This window comes from Chelon labrosus (genome assembly GCF_963514085.1).
Source record: "Chelon labrosus genome assembly, chromosome: 20".
In the NCBI taxonomy this organism is placed as follows: domain Eukaryota; kingdom Metazoa; phylum Chordata; class Actinopteri; order Mugiliformes; family Mugilidae; genus Chelon; species Chelon labrosus.
Window position 1 is genome coordinate 11904746 of NC_140353.1, and position 23047 is coordinate 11927792.

General features: G+C 43.4%; 1 protein-coding gene across 4 annotated transcripts in view; it reads left to right on the forward strand.

Annotated features, from left to right (window-relative positions):
• rnf144aa (ring finger protein 144aa) overlaps nt 1-23047 on the forward strand; it is a 33807-nt gene that overhangs the window by 1997 nt on the left and 8763 nt on the right. Inside the window, exons 4-8 of one of the 4 annotated variants that reach the window (XM_084569064.1) lie at nt 370-3046; nt 3285-3348; nt 19845-19995; nt 21540-21644; nt 22390-22450. In XM_084569064.1, coding sequence (XP_084425190.1) covers nt 19861-19995; nt 21540-21644; nt 22390-22450 — 301 coding nt within the window. In that variant the 5' untranslated portion in view covers nt 370-3046; nt 3285-3348; nt 19845-19860. Of the gene's footprint in view, nt 1-123; nt 3349-19844; nt 19996-21539; nt 21645-22389; nt 22451-23047 lie in introns of those variants that run through there. The other 3 variants (XM_084569062.1, XM_084569063.1, XM_084569065.1) reach the window with 3 other exon arrangements.

A 23047-nucleotide genomic window follows, 5' to 3' on the forward strand; every position in this document is an offset into this window, starting at 1 on the left:
GTTTTATATTGTTTTTATAAAAGTTAGTCTGACTGATCCATTAAAGAAGTAAAAGCCTTTCATCCCACGTTTGGGACAGATATGAATGTGACTGAACTGAGCTGGGACCATGCCTGCTCCCATTATTTGATGTGCAATACCTCAACAATAAATGACAATATTTGTTTTGCAATACCAGTGTGCAGTTACCACTGATTGTTTGAATATCCAACCCATTTAATACTGACAGGTATTTATTTTACAATGGTCTTTATTTATACTTTTTAAACTTTTGTATTCACATTTTGCACTCATATTATGAGTCCCTGTTCTGGCAGTGTTTAGAAGTCGTGAATCCCAAACTTATTTCATATTTCTTTTGTTTATTAGATGCGTTTCCTGGACTGTGGACTGCTGAGAGGGAAGGAAGGACCCATCTAAATCCATCCTCGATTGTCGGTGTGAGGGAGGCCATTTGCTTCAGCGGCTTTGATGAAAAAATGTTTCTTCGCCGGACTTGGGAGCTCAGTCCTGACATTCTTCTACAGATGTGTGGTGGAGAGCGTCCTGTGCTCCTGCATCACTGTGTGGCATGGCAGCTGCTCTGCGGCAGAGAAGAAGGCTCTGCAGAGGGTGGTGAAAGCTGCACAGAAGACTGTGGGACGCAGTATATCCACTACCACGGACATCTACACCTCCAGATGCAGGAAAAGGGCCATCTGCATCAGAAGAGACACCACCCACCCCGCACACACACTGTTTGTCCCTCTTCCCTCAGGCAGGAGGCTGCAGAGACCACCAGACTGAGGAACAGCGTCTTCCCGAAGGCTGTGAGACTGCTGAACGCTGGAGGACCCCTGTAGCCCCTGCCCCCCGACAACCAACCACAGATACATTTTGCACTGAATGCAAACATTGTGCACAGACTCTAGTAGTGCACAATTGTCACTTTAATTCTACTGTACATTGCTCAGCTGTATATTGTTGCATTTTCTATTTTCTATATTTATATTACTTGCCTTTTTTTTTATATACTATATATAGTGTAGAGCAGAAATGAAACGGCTAATCTGGTCTCACCGGCTTTTGGAACAATTTCCCGTAAAGGAAGTCCAACTGCGGCTGGAGAATAACTTTGACAATAGAAAGAGACCTTGCCATCAGTTTAAGCAACAAGTGATCTGCCTATTCCCATGAGTTCAGTGCGTGGACACCGCATCATGCAGTCACCACAACAACCCAGACAAGTCTCTATTTGCTGCCTCTACCTGACACTGACAATGGTGATGTAAATGTTTTGCAAACTTAACTCTGTAGAACACAGGTGTCAAACTGATCCGTGAAAGGGCCATGTGGCTGCAGGTTTTCATTCCAACCATGCAGCAGCACACCTGACTTGGCTCAATCAATCAACTGCCTTCACGCAGTCATTTCAGGTGTCTTCTTGCTTGATTGGAACAAAAACTTGCCAGCCACACCCACTGCATGGGTGCTGCATGGTTGGAATGAAAACCTGCAGCCACATGGCCCTTTCACGGATCAGTTTGACACCCCTGCTGTAGAATGTCAAGAATTCAAATCAAAGACAGTTTTGCATGAGGAAGCCACGTTCAACAAATCTTTCACCTCTGAGTCATTAACATTTAATTAAATTCCTTTCTTATAAAACTTTTTTTTTTATTTTCTTTAACCGCAGGTTCACTGCAGTAAAAGAAAAATGCTTCACTTGTTCAAGTGTCGAGATGTCAGTCTACAACATTACTGCTACCATCCCAATTTGCAGCAGACAGAAGAATAAAAAGTAGTTTTTGATCCTTTAAGGGAATTGTAGCTGAAATATTATATGACAGACAGCTGGGATAGGCTCCAGCAGACCCCTGTGACCCTTAACAGGACTAAACGGGTATAGAAGATGGATGAATGAATGAATATTATATGACAGAGCAGCAACATTTATTCCACCTTGAATTAAAATTGTTGACGTCTGTGGACCACCAAGACTGGCAAGGACTCTTAATCTGGAAAGAAATGTGTTTTTCAATTTTTTCCAAGTGAAATTTCCAGTGAAGTGAGTATCAAATACTCCATATAGAGTTTTTTTTTTTTTTTTTTGTATTTTTCATTCAGTTCAGCTTGTTTCCAGAAAGAATTTGTTAATTTCACTTGAATTTTTGTTGTTTTACTTTAACTTTTATTAGTTTTCACGATCAACCAGCTTCCACTGAGAGGACAGTCATGTAGACATGGTGGTCTTAATTCATGCTCCAGTGCTCCAGTGCAGTGAGCATCAAAGACTCCATATTGAGTTCATTAGTTTCTTTTTTCATTATTATTTCATTGTTAAATTTTTGTTGTTTTACTTTACTAAGTTTTATTTGTTTTCACTATCAACCAGCTGTACAACATGTCCACAATACCTCCTCATTGGACAATATCATTCCAATTAGTTTACTTTTTGATTAACAGAGTTTTGAATTTTATTTATTTATTTGTCTAGGTTTTTATTATTATTTCAGTTGACAAAAGTGTTGATGTGCTTGTTCTTTTTTCAGTTCATTTTCAGTTAAAGTTAATTGTATTAATTGTATTAATCTATTGTATTAGGGGGATTATTTGTTCATGATCTCAATATTTACAAAATAATCTGCATGGGTAGAGGGAAACGGGCGAGTACAGCGTCTGGACAGCAGGGGGCGCTCCTGCTCCTGTGAGAAGGCGGCAGGTGCGGGTCTGTCCTCTAGGGGGCAGCGTAGGACAGCAGAGTAGAATCCTCTCTCGCAGACAAATGGCGTCCCTCCAGTGCGAAGCAGCTGATTTCATACCGAGCACGGCAGCAGGGACGGCGGAGAGGTAAACACGCCGCCCCCGGATTCTTCCTGCAACGAGATACTCTGTTTGCTTTTTGCAGGATTTGCGTAGCAGGCTGACGGCTGGACGTTGCGCACTCGTCAGTAATCGAGAGCGGAGCGCTGTTCCGGCGTCCAAACAATCCCACTGTCAAGATAAACAGACCGGAGAGTGTCAGCTGCTGCCCCGGGCTCCCCGCTGCTCTGCTTATCTATCTACGGTGTGTGTTTTCGCTTTTTCGTCGATGCTTGTTGGTGTTGGTGCTTCACCAGGGCCCGGACTCAGGCGCTGCAGGCGACAGTAGCGGGTCAAATGTTTCCACCCCGACGTTTCAGGGATACATAATGAACATGGGCATCACCCCTTCAGAGATATCCTCCTCCTCCTCCTCCTCCTCCTCTTCCTCCTCCTCATCGTCCGCCTGACTGGTTGGCCGAGTCCTCGTTAATCCAATTCAGGAGATCATCTTTTCAACCCTTCCTGAGGTTACACCATCAAGACGGCGCTGTCTCAGAAAGCCAGGTAAGGGTGTTTTTTTTCCTGTTTCGTGCGTGTGTGTGCGTTGATTCAACCAGTTACTGTCGCACATTTTCTCCATTCTTTCCCCAGCTAGGTATGCTTACCTGGCTTGCAGCCAGCTTGAATGTTGGGATGACTTCCCAAGTCTAATTTTAACTCTTTATCAGCCTGCTTTAGAGTAAACAGCTGTAGTCCTTTCTAAGCAAACCACTGTCTGTAGGCTGTTGCTCCAAAATGACACCGGTGATGTATCTATTCTGATTTTATTTATAGATCAGAGTTATTATAAGGCTTTATTATATGATCTGAGGCTTTCCCACAGCCTCAGATCATGTTTGTCTCCAGTCAACAGCTGCGGAGGGTTTTTATCTGAACTCCATGCAGAACGTCAGCTTTCACTGAGCTCTGAAAGGTCACTCGGTGACCTGCTATTTCCATTTTAAGCAGCAGGTCCCCCTCAGGGTACAGCCAGATTTTAGACATAGCTACGAAAAGAGGCTCGTAGACAACCTGAGCATTCCTGCAGTAAGTGTTGACCAAGGCCCTGAGGTGTGTGTTCGCGGTATATGAATATATTACAGATGTCTGTGCTACCTGTACACGGTGTCCTCTCCTCACTCAGTAAGGTGAGCATGTTCGTAGAGACTGACAGTGACCATCTGAGGCACATTTTCCTCTTGAATTAAACAGTTTTCAGGTGGGGTGGTCCAAAAATAGTGCCAGCATCCTGCCGCTTTAAACATTATGGCTGTAAAATGTAATTTTGTGAGTGCAAATGATTACAGTGTGGTGCGATACATTCTATATTCAGTATATAGAAATGCATACCCTGCCATAAACAGGCTTTTAAGCTCACTCCCATCATGTGTTATTGATTCTCTCTCAAATTTCACTCCAACGCCCTTTTCTCTTTACGCACACAAATACACAGCGAAGGAATGTTGCATATATTTGGCTTGGCGTTCCACAGACACAATGTTGTGAAGCACTTCTTCTCAGGAAGAGCTCGCTGCCATCAGGGAATAAACGCACTGCTCCCTCGCTCCCGCTCGCTCGCCACAGATTTGTTCAGCAACAAGAGATAAACGCGCAAAAACGCGCCTTCCCAGCATGACCAGCGGCGGTCTGTGCGCTCCCAGAGGAGGGCGGTGATGACTTTTTGCTCAGCAGTGAGAAGGAATGGGGTTATGATGTCCAGAACTCGGTGTGCCGTTCAAGTCGGGGGGCCAAAAAGACGCGTCCCCACACACATGCTCGGGGAAACGTATACGTACACAGGCATGCACACACGGAGGGCACTCGGTCTCTTTATATAGACGAGCTGGGCCCATGATTGTTTCTGGTGTGCTGTGCTGGCTTCACGCAGCACAGGCCGTCTCCCAGTAAAGACTTCATGTTTTTCTAAGCTCCTCAGAGGTCTGGCTGACCTTGGCATTGCTATGTACTGAAAAATATTACTGCTGTGTTCTTTCAAAAAGAATGTGTCAGTGCGGCGCTGAAAATAAGGTAGACCTAACAAAATATTCACAGTCTTACATTGGGTTGGGCCTTTTTGCAATCTTTAAATGTTGAAGGTTAGGTTTTAAGCACTGATCATGGATTATTAGTTCAGTATCGATGGACCTAATAGATCCCTTTGACACATTTTGGCATTTCAAAGCAGGAATAGAACCGGTTTATTTCATAACGTTAATGGTGGGTGTATTCCTTTATAAATATTGGCTCACTGAGTGGAACAAATTTGTGATTTCCCTGCTATGAAGCATCAAAATGTCCGCTGTGAAAAGTGTCCACAAACCGAGGGAAGTGACTGCAGCACCCGTGTGGCCTATTATATGCGTTATTCTCAGGAATGTATGTGTGTGTATGTCTGTGCGCCGGCGAATACCGTCCAGTTCGTGATGTGTTGGGTTTCATTTTACGGTAATCCCAGAAGTGTGTCAGGGGAATAAACAAGAAAGGCCTGCATCAATCTGAGGCAAGTTTCCATGTCCGGAAAAGGGGCTGTTGGCCTGGTTTGGTCCGCTCTAGGTCACAAAGCAGCACCTAATGTTAAGGAGATTAGTTTGCCTGAGATGGACTTGAGCTGCAAAGTGATATCCATTTAGTGTAAATATACCCGAGCAGTAATTAAAACTCAGTCACTGTCGGTTCGCTGTCGTCTGTAAAGTCTTAGTCGAGAGGTGTCACTAAATTAAAGAGGGTCTGCGAGGGCTTGACGAGCCTACAGCTAAAATGTGATTAGGTAACTGCTCTTTTTAAAGACGCTTAGCTGTCTCAGATGTACGGTACATTAATGCGATGCGGTTTTGTTAAGTCACTCTTTTATTCTTGTAACATTTACATTTCGAGAGAAGAAGTCATTTCAGTGTAATCTGATTTCAGGGGTTGTAGTCTGCCTTTGTGCTGTCGGGTCGCCAAGGATTATGCAACAGCTTAAATGCCATTTCAGCGGGGTGTTTTAAGTGAGCGTTCAGGGAGGTGTGCTGGTCTCCAGGTGTACGGTGTGTGTGTGTGTGTGTGTGTAGGGCTGGGGATTGAGTGTACACAGCAAACAGTCAACAATAGCATCCATTGAGTCCTAAATAGCTCCTGAAAACGCTGTTCATTGCTCAGAGAGCACTTCACTCCTGTGTGTTATGGCTTGCATCCAGCCAGTTAGGATTGTGTCGGGATGAGACGGGGATTGTTATGAGGGCATTATGCGATGCTTGCGCCTTGTGCCGGGCCTCTCCCAGGCGACCGCTTAGCATTTTGAACTGTTCCCTTAGGCTCAGTTCTTTCAGACAGGTAGGGCTCGTAAAGTGAGACGCTGTTATGTAACGCCCCGCAGAATCTGCTGACCGTCTGGCGCTTTCTAAGATTTAGCATTTCAGTAATGTGTACGTTGCACATAGTCCTTGGGGTTGAGTGAGTCTCACACCAGTGAGCAGCATGGCATTTAATCTGGAAAAAGAGCTCATCTGTGTGTTGTTGTTTGATTAAATGGTAGTTTTTTATATATATATATGAGCTCACAGTTGTGTGTTGGCCATACTATTTTGGGTTTTGAACTTATTTTTTTCACATTTTTCACTGTCTCTACGGACAAAGCACTTCAAGGACTTGTGCCAGATTTGTGCCAATTATAGCGAAATCAGCATGTGACCCGTTTTGACCTCAACCTTCAAATAACTGGAATTGAGAATCATTAACAACCGGAGTCAACGGCCGGAGTCGATAAGTAAAAGCTGAGTCAAAAACCCAAACAATGCCCAACCCCAGCTGAGATCCTACCTCATCATCGTGCTTAGCACATATAGTGAAGTTTTACAATTTTAAGCGTGACACACGCATTCACAGGTCTCTTTCTTAAGTTAGCAATTTGGAAAAGAGTCGGGAAGACACATGGCGTCGGAGGAGGCAGTAGTTCCGCCCACGGTTTTCTTAGTCGAACAATAAATCACGTTCCGTGTTCTGCAAAGGACACAACTAACACTTCAGTTCGCGTGGGAACAAGCCAACCCTGCGCTCTTACTACGTCTGTCTTTCTAAACCGACGCTCTCCACCTACATGTAGAACACATTCAGGCTCGTCATCTGCTCGGACTTATTCTCAGAAATGCTGGAAGTTGCTCACTGCAGCGTCAGGAAGTAGGGGGGCGGTGACCGCGGAGCGTCAGCAGCACGCCAAAAACTGGTGCAACCTGGCATTTCATGAAAACATTAACCAATGGCACGTGGGAAGGAAAGCTGATAAATAGGACAGGAGGCCATGTTGGGATGGATTTAAGTGTGGCTTGGCATGCTGTCATTCATTGTGCATGAAATCTAAACTTCATGCTAGCCCTTTGTTTGCTCATAGAATGAGACTTGGAACTAAAGTTGTAATCTCAAGAATTTAGGCATGTTTTCACACAACTGTCCAGAAGCATGTGTGGTTATCACGTACAGCTCTTCATCTAACAGCTCACTGTGGCTGCTTCTGATTATCATTTTTGCACAACTTAAACATGATCTGCTGCTGACGCATTGTCGATAACCAGTCGGGGTTAGTGCTGCCTGTGGTGAAAAAGACTTTTCATTTCCTGTTTCAAAATAAACACGCGCAGTCATTACAAGGGTCAGAGTTAACGGTGCAGTTGATGGCAATGAAATACAATTGTGTTGCATTGCACTATACATCGTTTTTGTTGTTTTATCCCTCCTGATTAGGTAAGGACTTTAAATACATTACAGGAATGACACACATTTTGCTGTGTAGATGTAAATATACTGGAATGTCCGACCATAAACAATCTCAAATATAGGGTTCAAGTTTATGAAAATCCTAAAGACTAGAACTTGGGTATTGTGGCACGGTTAGATAGCTGTTGTTTGACTTTCTGGGCTGTAGTGGTACATGCAGGTATTTTGGGCCGTGCAGAGTGTTTGCTCAGTCTGCCTTTATCATGCCGTGGTCTTTAGTTTTGGCCTGCTGTGTCAAGACTTTAAAAGAGACCGTAAGACTACACCTTTGTCAGGTTATCGGAAAACAACAGAGGTTATCTGTAAATCTGATAACCGTTTCCTGCCTGGCTTATCATTGTTTGACAGTATTATCCGACAGTGAGTGCCTCTAATATGGTAGCTTTACCAACAGACGAAAACTTGAAACCCAGTCATACTTTTTATGCTTTGCATTCATCAAAGTTAATGGACTGCTGTTGGAAATGTGCAAATATCAAGCTTGTAGATGTGACACCATGTTGTTTTTCTTAGTCTTTTGATATGTAAAGTCACACAGAGCCTTTGAAGGGGTTTTCTTTCCTGACTTTTCGTGGGTTCACATCCTTTGTGATTCTGCGGCAAACCCAACAACAGGATATCGGAGCATTTCCTAAGGTAGTGTTTTGGGGCTTCCTCCTTCTCATTCCACTGCGGCAGGACCAAGAGGCTGCATTTGCAGCTCAGCAACAGCGAGGAAGGTGAGAGCTGGATGGAAGCGAAGAAAGCGAGAGACAAATGTGACAAAGCGCTCGGTGAAAGATGATATTTGTGGCGCAGTTGCCACGGAGAGACTGCAGAGAGTGGGGATGGTCAAGTGGGTGCACGAGATCCTGGAATGACACCGACTCCGTGTACTTTTGTTTTTGTCTGCATTGCCTTAACTCAGCAATTACTGAAATTGCTTGTGAGTTGTTTAGGGCACTGCTGGTGAGAGTGTCCTCTATACCCCACAGATTAGACTGTGAGTGCCTCTCTGTTGGAGAGCTTCTCTCTCTCCTCCTGTGGCCATGAAAACTCTATTGTCCAGCAGAGTGACAGCAGCCCTCATCGGGCAGCAGTCACGCTTGTTATTTTAACACTGGCCATGTAGTTTTATCTAAAAAGTACTTCAAGTTGATATGACATGACTCCATTTGAGTGTCTCAAACGGACACTAAACCACTCTTAGCTGAAATGGCACATTTTTACTTGTGCCCCTGGTTACTGCAAACCATGCCGTGGTCTTTTCAGTTCCTCTAGCCTCCACATGTGTAGAAACACAGTATTGTGAAATGGCAAAGTGGATTTGTCCCCAGGCCGATGTAGTCTAAAAAAAACTACACTAGTACAATCTGTACTTGAGTCTGAAGACATGCCATGCACGCACTGAATATTCTTCTTATGACACGTAGAGGAAATCAATGGCATGTGCCATGACCGAGTTTCTCGTGATTAAAGGACTATACTGCCATGTTTTCTTTTAGTTTCTTTTCTTCTTCTTTTTTTTTTAAATCGACTTCATCCAAAGAATATATCCCGCTTATGTCCTATTTTGCCGGAGTTTGGTATTATTATTCCTTTTCTTAACTTAGTACTAAATAGTAACCATGATTTTTAACATTAATATTCCAATTCATTTTCTCATAATGGAATCTAAGATTGTATAAAACCATCTCCAACTTTTGCCGATACGATACTCTGTGAAAGAAGTTAAGGTCGATGCAGTGTAAGCCTAATTAGGAAATGTGTTGTCTACTATATAGTAAGGCTTAACTTCAATGGCTTGTGCCGCATCTGAGTCATTTATCTGAGAAATTTGGTTACACGGTCTCAGAGGGCAACGAGAATGGAAACCATTGCTGTTTTTAGTTTTATAGGTGTATGTGCGCGTGACGGTTTACAACATGCAAATGATAGCTTCTGATCTGAGGAAGCCTTTATTGAGTTCTCGTCTGAAAAACGGATGAGGATGCAAAGACGACACAGAGGAATGCCAACCAACAATCAGATAAACCTCAGTGGATGCCGGCGTCTCGCTGTTTTGATACCAGAGTTTCAGAAAGCAGGTCTGATGTGTTATTTCATGATGCCTGTGCATAACAGGGACGTTTTCATTTTTACAGTGTGTGTGCAACTTACTGGGTCCCACTCATGTGACCAACAAAATTACAGAAATTTCAGTAATTATTTGGACTGCAGTGGGGTGAGCATGAGTGCTGGCGAAAATTTAAATCAAATTACTTCAAATTCAGCAATGCAACTAAGAAAACGTCCAGTTTTTCCCAGTGTTTTGACATAGTCAGTGGCAGGTTAGCAAGCATGCATTTTCTTTTTGTTTCAGAAACACTTCCAGAAACATACCCAAGAGTCCAGTGAAGTCACTTTCAGTCAGCGTGTGAACACAACCTTTATTTGCTGGTTTTCAGCTGCACCCCTCAGTGGGCGGCGCATCCTCGTGTTCGTTGGCTGTATTCATGACAATTAAGACTTTGTCCGTGTAGCGAATCCGTTCAGCCGCCATTAATATACTGCAGTGTTTTTCTCACATTTGGATTCACATTGGCAGGTCTTATTATTAAAGATAAATTGATGTTTAAAAACTGTTTTTTTTTTCTGGCAGAAAAAGCCAAACATAATGATAAAAGCTTAAGCCATTAAAGTTATCCAACAATACTGATGGAGGGATTTTTGCCAGCGGATATTTGTGGGGATCCTGCTTTGGATCAATGTACAAAGAGAATCCTGGATGTCTTTAATAACAAACTGGAAGTAACTCCCCACGTCAACACAAATGTTCAAATCCATCCGAGCAGCGCCATCAGAGAAATGTTCTTTCTCGGATGAAGCCGAGAGTATTGTAATTACTTGCCTCTATGAATAGCTATAAACGACGCTAAAAAATTGTTTTGTTGATATCCACAATCGTGACCCGAGAGTTGAGTCTGATTATTCTCTCTGCAATCTAGTTATAGTGCATGTAAACATAATGGCTAAAGCCGTAAAGCTGTGAGTGACAGCACATTGCCAGCAAAGTCGACCCTTTGCCCAGGCTCTCTGCCTCTGTCAAGAGGAATAGACTCAACGTGGCATGCCTGTCGTCTTCACTTAGCTTCTTCGATAATAATTTGAGCCAAGATGGCTTTCTGGAGGGGAGAGCGAGCTTATTGTCACTGCCTTGTTTTAAGCACTTTGGCGGGATATGACTGCCTGGAACAACAACGTCGCTCCAGATGTTAGAATTACTCCATTATTGTTTGTGCTGTGAAGAACTGTATGTTGTCATTTGTTCAGTACAGTCCCGTCATGCTGCTGTTGCTTTGGACAATAAGACTCTGTGGGCAGAATTGCCCTTTGCCTTAGCCCCCGTCTGAATGCCTTGCTGTTTGCTCACAAGTATGTCTTTGAGTTTCCAGTCTCTTGTGAGATCAGGACAGCTGGATGTGTTGATCTGCGTCCTCTCCTGCAGGTACTGGGAGATCATCTGAGTCGGTGAGAAATGAGCTCATTCCCAAATGCCGTGCAAAACGTTTGAGGAGGAGTCCAGTGAGGAAATATTTCTTCAATGCAGACAAATTAAAAGTAAACATTTTACGACTTGAAAACACAGAAGATTTAAAATTCTACAGGATCTCATGAATATTAATGCTCACTCATTAAGCACTGCTAAAGACTGCTTGCCTAAGAGTCCACTTAGGAGGCTTACAGAGATGTGGTTCTAACGTTTTCATACCTCCAATCATTGGTCTTTCCTTTTTGTTCTTTTACCTCATTTCACTTGGGATGACATTCTTTCCTTCCAATTTTTTTTGTTTTGTTTTTCAGTCTCATGTCTTGTTCTGCGTTATTTCTCTCTTTATCTTTTGGCATTTTTGCCCCCCCCCAAAAAAAAAAATAATCCTCAATCCAAAAAGAGTGTCACTGTCACCACGTCCAAGTGTTATGGAAATTATTATCTGTTTTTTTTTTTTTTTTTGGATAAACCATGATCTGGATGACTGAGTACCTTCACAGACGTGTGGTAATTATTCTGTAGAGGCTGGGACTGACTTAGCCTGGAAACCAGTCCAGTTTTCCCCTCCCTACAATTTACTTTGGGGTGAATTCTTGATCTCCATTGGGAGCTGATTATGCCCCGGCAAATACATCTTCCGGGACAATCAAATCATTTGGTTGTAGGACTATGCAATTTTTTCTCTGTACTGGTTGAAACTCAACCCATAATGAAGTCCAAATGGCGTGTTATCAGGCTTATTTTCTGATAAGGAGTGAGCCTGCCTATGCCAGGCAAGGAACTGATTTAAAATTTATCAAGATTAATTAATTTTTTTTATCACTGCTGCAACACTAGAAGGCATTCATTGTACAACCAAAGCAGCAAAGTGAGCACAGTGCAGTCTAACCAGTCCCTGCTCTTACAGTAACTGTTTATTCTGCACAGAGAGAAGATACTAACCGTAGGGTTGTTTGCAGCAGGATTTTGGCAACAGATCAAGTAGACATGAGACTTTTTTATTTTTTTCTTCATGGCATGACCACTGTCAGTGTCTCTTTAGCCCGAACTGCAACATGGACTTTGACTTGTTGCTAGACACCATGACACACATACACACAGCGTCTCCACACCCCTCACAATGCCAAAATACATTTGGGTGATTGTGTAACTCCTCAGGGCATGGAAAAACTAAGCCTATCACCACTCTTAGCTACCCTCTCAGCTTTCTCCCTCCACGTCAAGGACAGACGGAGACTGTCCCCAACCGCTGTCCATCAACGAAGGCATGTCACACTTCGCTCTCAGCAATTGGGCTGCCCAAAAATAAAGTCTGTGTGTGTGTGTGCGTGCTTTGGGTTATAAATGTGGGTTAGTTGATGGCTCATTGAAACATTAACACGACACAGTCATCCCAGGTGCAGGGTGCATGGCAGTGCACGGTATGAGTTAAAGTGTTGTTTTAGTATTATGTGATGTAAATCAGCCTCGGGCCCGTGCACGCTCGTGACCTACATTGTGCTCAGAAAAGACGATGGCGGGAAATGACGCATCTTAAATAAAGTTTGTTTTAAATGCTGCTTTCAATATATTTCCTGGTTTTCCTAGAATAATGTATGAATAATGCAGAAACTGTTGGTTACTATTGAGGCTAGGACGGAGTTTGTGCCTTTAAACGGTTCTCATGGGCAGAAGATGTGTTGCCATGGATATAGCATTGGGACTTGATAGTCATTGGTGTTTTCCCAGGTCCATTGTTTATCGTTGGCCTTCTTAAAAAAAAAATTGATTTAGCAGGGTTTACTTTGTGTTGTCCACTGCGGTAGTTGTCTAGCGTAAGTTTAAATAACTTCAGTCACGTTCAGTATTTACCAACCACGCTTTAAAGCTGTCACCAGGAAGTGACCTTGCAACGCCACAAAAAAAAATTGTGTAGCACAGCAATGTGCAATGTCGCCTCAGAATGTGACAACTCTGTGGTGACTATGTGTCGATGTACAGTTGGGGAAAAAAAATTTCCCTTCATTAATATCTAACTGTATATCTAACTAATTTACTCTCAGACACCACCGTGCTACAGCGCTTCAGTGTCTGCATGCAAGATCCGTTACAAAACCTTTTGACTTTTCATCCACACCATATATTAATGTGTGCACAAAGACAGAACTGTAGATTTATAAAACTGCGCACCTGCACACGAAGTCTATAGATCCCAGTTACAAGCTGGAAAATATCTTCACTTTGCCACCCATTCAATTTATCATAACGGTCAATACCAATCTCCGACCAAAAACAAGTGTAAGCATCACACGACTGGGGACGGAGAGATTTATTGATCACAATGACATTATTGGTTGAGCTCACTGGTCAGATGCTCTATTTGTTCCTTTATTGGTTTGTAATAATAGTTTCGGTGTGGCTGGGAGCTTATGAGCAAATGGTTGGTGCAACATTTGATCTAAAATAGAATATTTGTTTTCATTTAGGTTTACTTCAGGCATGTACACTCACTAACAGACCTTCTGTTCCGTGGACAACAAGTGGCAGTCGTGCAGCCTAAAGTCATACATGGGATTCCTGGAATTTAAGCCTATATTGCATAGAAAGATACACCGATCAGGCATAACATTATGACCGCATTCCTAATATTGTGCAGGTCCCCCTTGTGCCTCCAAAACAGTTGTGACTCATCAGAGAATGGACATGGACCTTCTCAGGGTGTTGTTAGTGGGGGCCTTTTGGTTCTATGAGTTGAGGGGAGGGGCCTCTGGGGATCAGGCTTGTTCCAGTGCATCCCACAGATACTTGATCAGTTTGGGATCCAGTGAATTTTGAGGCCAGGGCAACACCTTGTGCTGTTTTTCATGTTTTTTTTTTTAGTTGTTCCTAAACTGTGTCAGGCTGCATCCTGCTGGGGATGGCTGGTGGGGGTGTCTGGTCTGGTCTAGGTGGGTGGTACATGGCTAAGTAACATCCACACGAATGCCTGGTCCAAAAGTTTCCCAGCAGAACATTGAATTGTCACAAGATGGTCAATGTTATTTACATCTCCTGTCAGTGGTTTTAATGTTGTGGCTGATTGGTGTGTTTCACCATGTTGCTGGTGTTTCTGTCCTTTCTTGAAATGAGCATTTAACAGACGTTACAGCCAGCACTGCTGTCATCTTTCTCTGTGAAATGAAGCTTCTTTTAGGACAGTTTCATCTTCTGCACCATGACTCATTCCTGTCTCAAGTTTCCAGCAGCGTAAACCTACGGGTTTGACATCAGTGTTTCACGATGCGCAACTGTCACAAAAGCATGCCAGCGCTGATAAAAAAAAACGATGACATGATCACAGTGGTTCAGACAGTTGGGAACCGGTTCTCAATTCCTATCCCTACGTATGACCCGACACCCTCCTCTAATCTCTCGGGGTTTGGGAATGCAGTGATGAGCAGCAGCGGTGGACAACAGGAGGATGTGACATAAATGAAACTTAAAGGCCCCGTTAATTGGCCACAGAGAACAGGGTTGGGGGAGGAAAGTCAGGAAGGAACAGGGGAGGAGCAGACGGCAGGATCACCGAGTACTTATTACAGACACATGAGCTCCCTCGGGTCTCTGAACACAGGCCGGTCTGGGATTCCTTTTTCATTACTTAACAACAAATTAATCTGCTTTGCACCGTACTCTGATTTCAGAAGACCGAGTAGAAGTTAAATTTAAGGTGAAATGAATCGGATGCTTTGCGAGCACACACAAAATCCGGTGAAATACAGCCACAGGAGAGAGTCCAGTGAGACCACAAAGAAATGATTGTAGCCGTATGCCAGACAGAAATGTTGACAAGACTAAACTCGAGACATGATCAGGTTTCGCTGATAAGGCCGGTCGGGGCGAAGGTTTGTTCGCGTCAGCTAGTATCACATCCAGCCTCCCGTTAAATTAATTTAGCTGTGGGCAAAAAATGACACAAGTGATTCCACTGTCCTGGCTTGTCCCGAGATATCAGGTGGAATGTTTCCAGCATCATTCTGGTCTTTCTTCCATCTCTTGCTGAACACAATGCAGTCTTGGCTGTTCGTCCTTCATCTCACTCTCTCCTACTTCTCTAATTGGCCACCAGCAGATTCATGTAAATGAGCTGAAGGACATATTTGTGCATGTGTTGAAAGGATGTCCACGTGTGTGAGGAAAACGAGGTGCAGGCTGCTCTTACTCCCACAACAGTTAATAGTTGTTGGCTTTCTTCCGCACTAACCTTAGGTGAGATAGAGTATATAAATAGAGCCTTACGCAATACTTTAATGTGACATAATATAATTACACACAGTGGAATCTGTCAACCCTGGTGAAAATGGAGAGTCGAAGGATTGTTTTTTTTCCTACATTCTTTCAGCGTTCACCCTCCTCCATAGCAGCAGATGACAAGGTAGAGATTTTACACACTGGTGCATTGAGACTTGTTAGCCGAGTTTAGTTCCTAATGAGTGTAAAGCCTGCATTGGTATGCAGTGTGAGGCTTCATTTAGTACATTTTATTGAAAATGTTCTCTCACTTGCAGTCTCTCCATAAGGGTATTCAGGTGAGAATTAGCATTTGATTGTTTTTTCTTTTTACGTGCGAGGTAGCAGCATTTAGACGGATGCAGATGGAGAAGAGAGTAGCAGAAAAGAACACAGATGGTGCCGTATTAAACTCGTTTGGGCTCGTTTTTATGGAATCAAATTGCGTTCATCTTTCCGTTTTTGACTATGCACGGTATTCCTTTCACCATGCGATGTTTCATCGTCACCAAGACATGTACATGTGCAATATATATACACTTTTTGGAAGACTGCCTGAAATGCGGAGAATAAGAAAAATCGCCATGCATTTGCATTCAGCATGCAAACATTTGAACGCGACGCCTCAGCTAGCTTCTCAGCAATATTTGTCAAGTCTATCACGAGTCATATTGTCATCGAATTATTGCACAGTCTCACATTACATTACTTACATTTGCAGATTTTTCCCCATAATGTGCAGAGTTTATATCAGTGGTAATGGAAAACTCTTAAAGGTAAACTACTGTTATTTCTGGCATAAAATACGATTGTTTACTCACCCATATAACTTTTGTGTCATTTGTAGTCAGTCGGGAGATATTTAGATCTGCGTATATCCATATAGTAGGAGTGACTGGGGCACCGAAACGCAGCCTCTAAATAACACATTGTCTGCCGTGAAACTCGTTCTTTTAACCAATATGCAATTTTTTTGCAACATGGCTGAATATTTTTCAAATTCTGAGTTTGTGGAGGAACCGTAGCAGTAGCAAATTTCAGGTAAACAAGCTGACTGTCGCGGGTGCGCGCGGCACTCAGAGATGACATCATCCAGGTCAGTGGTTAGTAGGTCAATCTACAGACCCCAGATGATTAAAAAACAGATAACTCCGGACTCGACAGGGAATAGCACTAGCGTATGACAACAAAATATTGGTGAAATGAACGAGTTTCGCGGCAGATAATGCGTTATTTAGAGGCTGCGTTTCGGTGCCCCAGTCACTCCCAATATATGGATATACGCAGATCTAAAAATCTCCCAATTGACTACAAATGACACAAAAGTTATATGGGTGAGTAAACGATCATATTTTATGCCAGAAATAAGGTCCAGATTGTAAAAAACAGTAGTTGCCCTTTAAGTTTTTGTGTGCTGGAGTTGATTGCTATTTCACACAACATGTGATGGATGTCATCATATACTTTCTGCTGCAACAAGAAATCCCTTTCACTTATAGCTCCAGAGTGAAGAACATTTCCACCCCTGTTATGCAATGGATTGTTATCGAGTGTGTGTATGTGTGTGTGTGTCTGTCTCTTGAATATGGAGTCATTACAGCATGAATGCTGCTTAGCCAGTTATTAAGCAATAAGCGAAGCCCTTTCAGGCTGATGACTGACGCGTGGTGACCACTGCTCAGGACAGATGTTTGACTTCTGACTCCCACTTTATTGACTTTTAACTCTCTGACCTGACCTTTTCTCTGCTCTGGAAGGATATATTTGAAATGAGGAAGCAGAGAGCAGGAGTGGCTCCCATGCACAGCCCCATTACATGGTATACGCTGTATGTGTGTGTTTGTGTGTGTTTTCTTCAGTGATAATGGACCATCTAGTTAATAATGCAGCAGAAGGATCGTACTGCACCACCTTTTCTCATGAAAACTCATTTATCCTTTGTCGCTCTCTCTCGCTCGCTCCCTCTCTCCTCCTCGGGCCATCTTTATAGAACTATTTCATTTGTCCCCATCGACCCAGTCTGTCAGCATTTGCACAGCCAATATAAAGCCTGGGAGGAGAGAAACAGATTGAAGTGTAAAAGCACACACTATATAAGAAAGTCCTGCTCTGTGCAGTGTGGATTCATGTGGTAAATGAAATCTATCAGTTTGTCATGTAAAAGCCAGGACTGTTGTTGCATACTTCCGACATTGTGTGGAAATTTAATTGGCCCATCCCTTTTCTGCTGCTGTTTATCACGGTCCAAGTAAGGTCTTAAACTCTTCCATTTCACTTGTTGAACCTGCAGAAAGGTCAGACATGATTTATCAGCAACTCATAGGCGACTCGCTCATTAGTAATCAAGTAAATACGGCACATCATTCAGTTCCACTTTTGTCTAATATTTAACCACCAAAGGACGCGCCCACACCCACACATTCCCCAAGGGTCATGTTTGTACATCCTTGGCTCCATTCTGATGACAAATTGCCATTTAAGCTTTTGTTAGAGTTCAGCCCGTAGGTAATAGAGCTTCTCCACTGCTCTGTGTTTGGTCAGCGCGGTGGATTGTGAACAGATGGATGAATGCCAGTCGATTCGAGTGAGTCAGACATGAGGTGCATCTGATTTTTCTTATTTGTCCTCTCTGTGTTTCTCACTTGGCAATTTCTTCCTCTGTCCTCCCACTTAAGACACGATGTGAAGGAGGAAGAACTGAGACAGCCCAATTTTATTAAACGAGATGTTACTCCCCAGTCCGATCATTTAACATCACTCACTGGTAACAGGTGGCCCGCTGGGGAGTTTTTGATTCCTTTTCGTTTGCACAAATTAGGCGATGAAATATTCTGTATATTAACACTTAAACCTGCACGTTCTGACAACCATTTATCTCAGTTAATTGGCCTTTTTAACAATGAGATCTGCAGTTAATCATGCTTACTGGTAGTAATTTCTATTGGAAACACATTATTGAATTATCCTGATTGTGGTGAGGCCAGCTCATTATAACAGATCAGAAAGAGAAGAAATTGGGTTGAGTATCTGGTTTTCCTTTTTAGCTTTTCACTTGGGTATACGGTACATGGTGGTATTTCTGCTACAAAAACTGAGTTACTGGGGATGCAACTCACTAGCGCGTATAGTAATAAGCGCCCTTCCTTCATAGATTCTATCTCGTGGATGCAGTGAAGTTTGCTGCTGCGGCGGAAACCGATATATCAGTGGGATTCAGGTGGTGGTGGTGGTGGCAGACTGGTAATTGAACAAAATCATGTGGCTAATGAACCGCTTTTGCCGTAGGAAGAAATCATCCCGAGGCTCACATTTATCATCATACTCCAAAACGGGCAACATGCCACCACTCGCTGTCGCCATCTTTCTCAGCTCAGCTGCCTGTTCCACCAGCAGAGACTGACCTTTGCCGGCGCCTCAACACAGCATCGCCTCATCCCTTTTACAGAAAGAGGAGCGCTTGTTTTGTTTCCGGCCGTGCTGAAAATCCAACCTTTGGGATTTCTAAGTGCCGTGGCATATTAAAATATCTTGATCTCGCTAAACCTTTGAGAGACAAGTCTGCCATGAGACAGTTTCAACAATAACCGATCCGTGTCTGCCTCATTTTTTATTTAATTGTGTCGGCATGTGTCATCTGTGGGTTACTATTAGCAAGCAGCCTCATGAGGTGGTTCTGTTTTGGATGAAACAGCTGCATTTTCCTCCTCCTTAAAAGATATGCTGTTAAGGAGAGTGGTGTGAAGTGATGCCACATCTCTGCTAAGCCAGAACGCACTGCCTCTCTCTCCTCTCTGGGTAGCACGTTTACGCGGCGCATGAGTCCACGGAGCAATCATGTGAACTCTTCAACCCCTCTCCTCCTGCCTGCCGTCCTCCTCTGTGAACAGGCAGCTGCACACGGAGGCAGACTGCGAACTGCGACTCCTTCCACGCTTCTCTCCCTCCCGTGCACGCACCCTCCACCTCCAAAAATCCTCCTTCAGCCGGTTGCTAAGCAGCGCAGGGAGAGCTTGACGGCGTTGACGTCGTGTGTGTGCGCGGGACCACTTCCTGTAAACAGCCGAGCGGGTGCTCTTTGCTCTCAGCGACGGAGAAGTAGAAAGCCCGACGAGACGGCCTAATATAACCCCTTTTCTGACTCTCACAAAAGAGACGGAATGACGTGCAGCGAAGGAAAAAAGAAAGCGTTACTTCATTCCAAGTGAACATTTCACAGGGAGCCGAGAGAGCGGATGTAGATAACTGCAGGAGTTTCAGGGGCTTTTGAACTGTGTTCCTTTTAATGCCAGAAAGCATGAGGCCTCAAATAAAAATGAGCACAGCTGACAGCGGCTATTTAGGCAGAGAGCTGCTGTAATTTTGCAGACAGCAGGCCTGTTGGTGTGCGTTCACCCGCGCTGGACAAAACGTGCAATTCATTTCTTTTGTCCCTAGCAATATTCTTTGTCTAATTTTGCGTCCAGAGTTTAATTAAACTCATCTACCTTTCCACTCTTTGCCTTTGACGTTGCAGCTCAGTGGCGGTCAAGATGACGACGGCACGGTACCGTCCCACGTGGGAGCTGGCCGTGGACCCCCTGGTGTCGTGTAAGCTGTGCCTTGGAGAGTTCCCACTGGAGCAGATGACCACCATCACACAGTGCCAATGTGTCTTCTGCACACTGGTTAGTTTTCTTTTCACTTGGCGAGCTTCCTTGCTGTCAATGGAATATGTTAAAAAAAAATTAAATAAATAAGTGAGCCACAGAATAACTTAAGAAACCTATAAAGTATAATGAAAGAATATTGATTTCACAGAACAGTACGTAAAGCTGATGCGGAGAAAAAGCCGCAGTCCTTTCGCATTGCACTAAAAAGAAGAAATGTCTCAATTACACTACGAAATGTGATTGTCCAATAGACCTAATAAAAACCTTAAAGGAGTTTTGCTGAATTGAAATCTGTAATGACTTTGGGATCTATTATAAATCTCTCCTGTGAAACAGCTGAGACAGGATTTGTAAAAAAAGCCAGTTTATTCCAGAGATGAGGAAACAATGCCCAAGGATGACCGCTATAAATAGCTGCTACTTCCTAGAACACAATCTGGGTGGGGGCATAATTATCAAAGTTCAGTTTGCAGTACAGTTCATTCCAGAGGTCGACCACAATGTAAGCACAATTAGAGCTGAATTACTCCTTTTACATACCAGTTGATAATGAATATAGTTACTGTGTAACAGTTTTTGCATACATTGAAGAGTCATGTTAAGAAGCTGGCAAGTAAATGACTACAGAGTAATCTTCCCTAAAAGACCTGATAGTGGATGTTCATGGTTAATTTAATCGATTTTACACAAAGCATCTCGCTTAAGCTTGGTTCATACTCCCGCAATGGGTCCAAGCAGAGCCTACGCCGTAGGGGGCTACGCTGGTGAAAGCATTTATACCTTTGGGCTGGTGCATTATATTGTAATTATGCCACTAAAACACTAGTTGGTGACTATTCAGCTGTACTTCTGTGTACATCACACAATGATGATTGGAGCGAGCTGGGATGCTTATGTTGGAACTGGAGCTAAATAACGTCGATCAACAGTTTACTGAAATGACTTCAGTGTAGAAAGTAGAGAAGACAACTGAGCAAACGGTTTGTAAGGACACTGAGACACTTAAACGAGGAAATGCACGTTGGACCAATCACAGCTGTTGCCGTCTGTGCTGCCTTCGTGCATAGTTACAATTTTAAGAGAGGTTTAGGTCAGACCAGGGCGTAGGAACTGGAGCTATGGCGTGGAAGTGACATGCGACAATAAATCTGGATTTAGAGATAAACTGAAAGCAGGACAGTTATCTTTAAATATGTTCGTGCAACATGTTTCAGCAAGCTGATTAAATTCAAATAGTCCCTCTTTGTGTGCTGGTTTCAACAAAATCCTGAAGCAAATATCTTAAATGCTAAACGCTTTTCACATCTAGTTGCTAAGTTTGTCTGATAGAAGCTACAAAGTCACAGTTCATGCATCATCACCACTTCATCAGTTGGTAGTATAAAAAAAAATTGGATTACGGCAGCAAAACTGTCCCTGCACAGTCAGACAGCAAACAGTGATCAATACGCCGGTCAGTGTGTGTTTACCAACTTATCTGGCGCGTGGTCTGTTAATTTTGTTGGACAGACTGACTGGAGTCTGCAATTCACCCCGCTGTTTTGTCCGTTCCTCCTCAGTGCCTGAAGCAGTATGTGGAGCTCCTGATTAAAGAAGGCCTTGAAACTGCAATTAGCTGTCCAGACTCTGCCTGCCCCAAAAGAGGACACCTGCAGGAAAATGAGGTATTGATTAAAAAAAAAAAAACTTTACTTCAACTTCTCTTTCACTCTGTGATTGGTTTCCATTATTACAACATCAGAACATCGCCTGCAGCACAAGATTGGATTTGTCAGTCAGAGCAGCAATTTCCACAAACAATGGACACCAATTATTGTTTTCACACTGGTGCACATGTGAGGAACATGTGAGGAACTATTAAAAGCATTTACAAAAAAACATTCACGAAGTCAACCTGACTACAGTTAATTTAACACCTTTATAATTCCCTAGAGCTCCAAACCTGCTCAAGATGAGCGTTGCACTCCATCTGCTTGTGTCTTTATTCCATTATAATGAGTGCTCCTGTTTTCATAGCAGAAGCCAGTGTGACGGCTAATTGTTTCTCCACGTCCAGTGAGTTCAGCTGATGGGCAAATCATGGTTCAGCCCACCGCAGCCTCATGTTTCTTATCAGTTATTGTCACTGACCTTTGATGGGACCTTAGCTGTTCCTGTCAGTCTTTCCACTCTGCCAGAAAAACCTTCAGCTTATGACAAATCCCACGTGTTCGTTTCTTAGCATATTACGAGTACATTCAGCCACGCAGCAAGCTCTTGCAGCGGTCTCGTAGAAATTAGATTTTGACATTGTTCTGGAAGTGAAATTTTCCTGGGATTGTGTAATTGCTTTGTGCAGCATCTGTCTATAAATACACACAATGACCTGCTTATTTCCCTCCTGCTGCTCCTTCTCCTCTCTCCCTCCAGATTGAGTGCATGGTGGCCACGGAGATGATGCAGAGATACAAGAAGCTCCAGTTTGAAAGGGGTGAGTCAATAGTACGTCAGCGATGGCTCCCGTGTTCTTAAGTGGGTGATGTGTGGGCAATTACTGTCAATCGCAGACACACGTGGACCCGTGCGTCCTCCAGAGATACTGTACTTTACGGTGACTTACAAAAGGATGACGACAATTATGTCTTGCACGTGTAGCTGAACTGCTGCCGGCTCTGTGTGGAGGCAGTCATCCGCCCCCCTGCGGACATTTTTGCTATTGAATTACACCGTGGGGTGTCCGTGGAAAGCCAATAGAAAAGATTCAAGCCATCCGTGTTTGCCCATTAAATTTCGGTCTTCAGCGCTGACAGGTGTTGTCGAGCCATCTGTTTTCTTTGCGAACACGTTGCGGTGTACAAACTGGCCGGTTTCTGTTTACGGATTCAAGACCAGTAACTGTATGTGACCCACCTGCAGGGAATATTTCTCAACCCTGTTAACCTCATCATAGTCTGGCACCAGCTCCCATCAAATAAACATAAAGGGGAAAAGCCTCCCATGTCTTTGTTTTAAAACTCTGATGGAAGTCAATCTGTTATCACAGCAAGACACCTTCATTAAGTCCTCTTATGTCCTCAGTGTGTTGCTA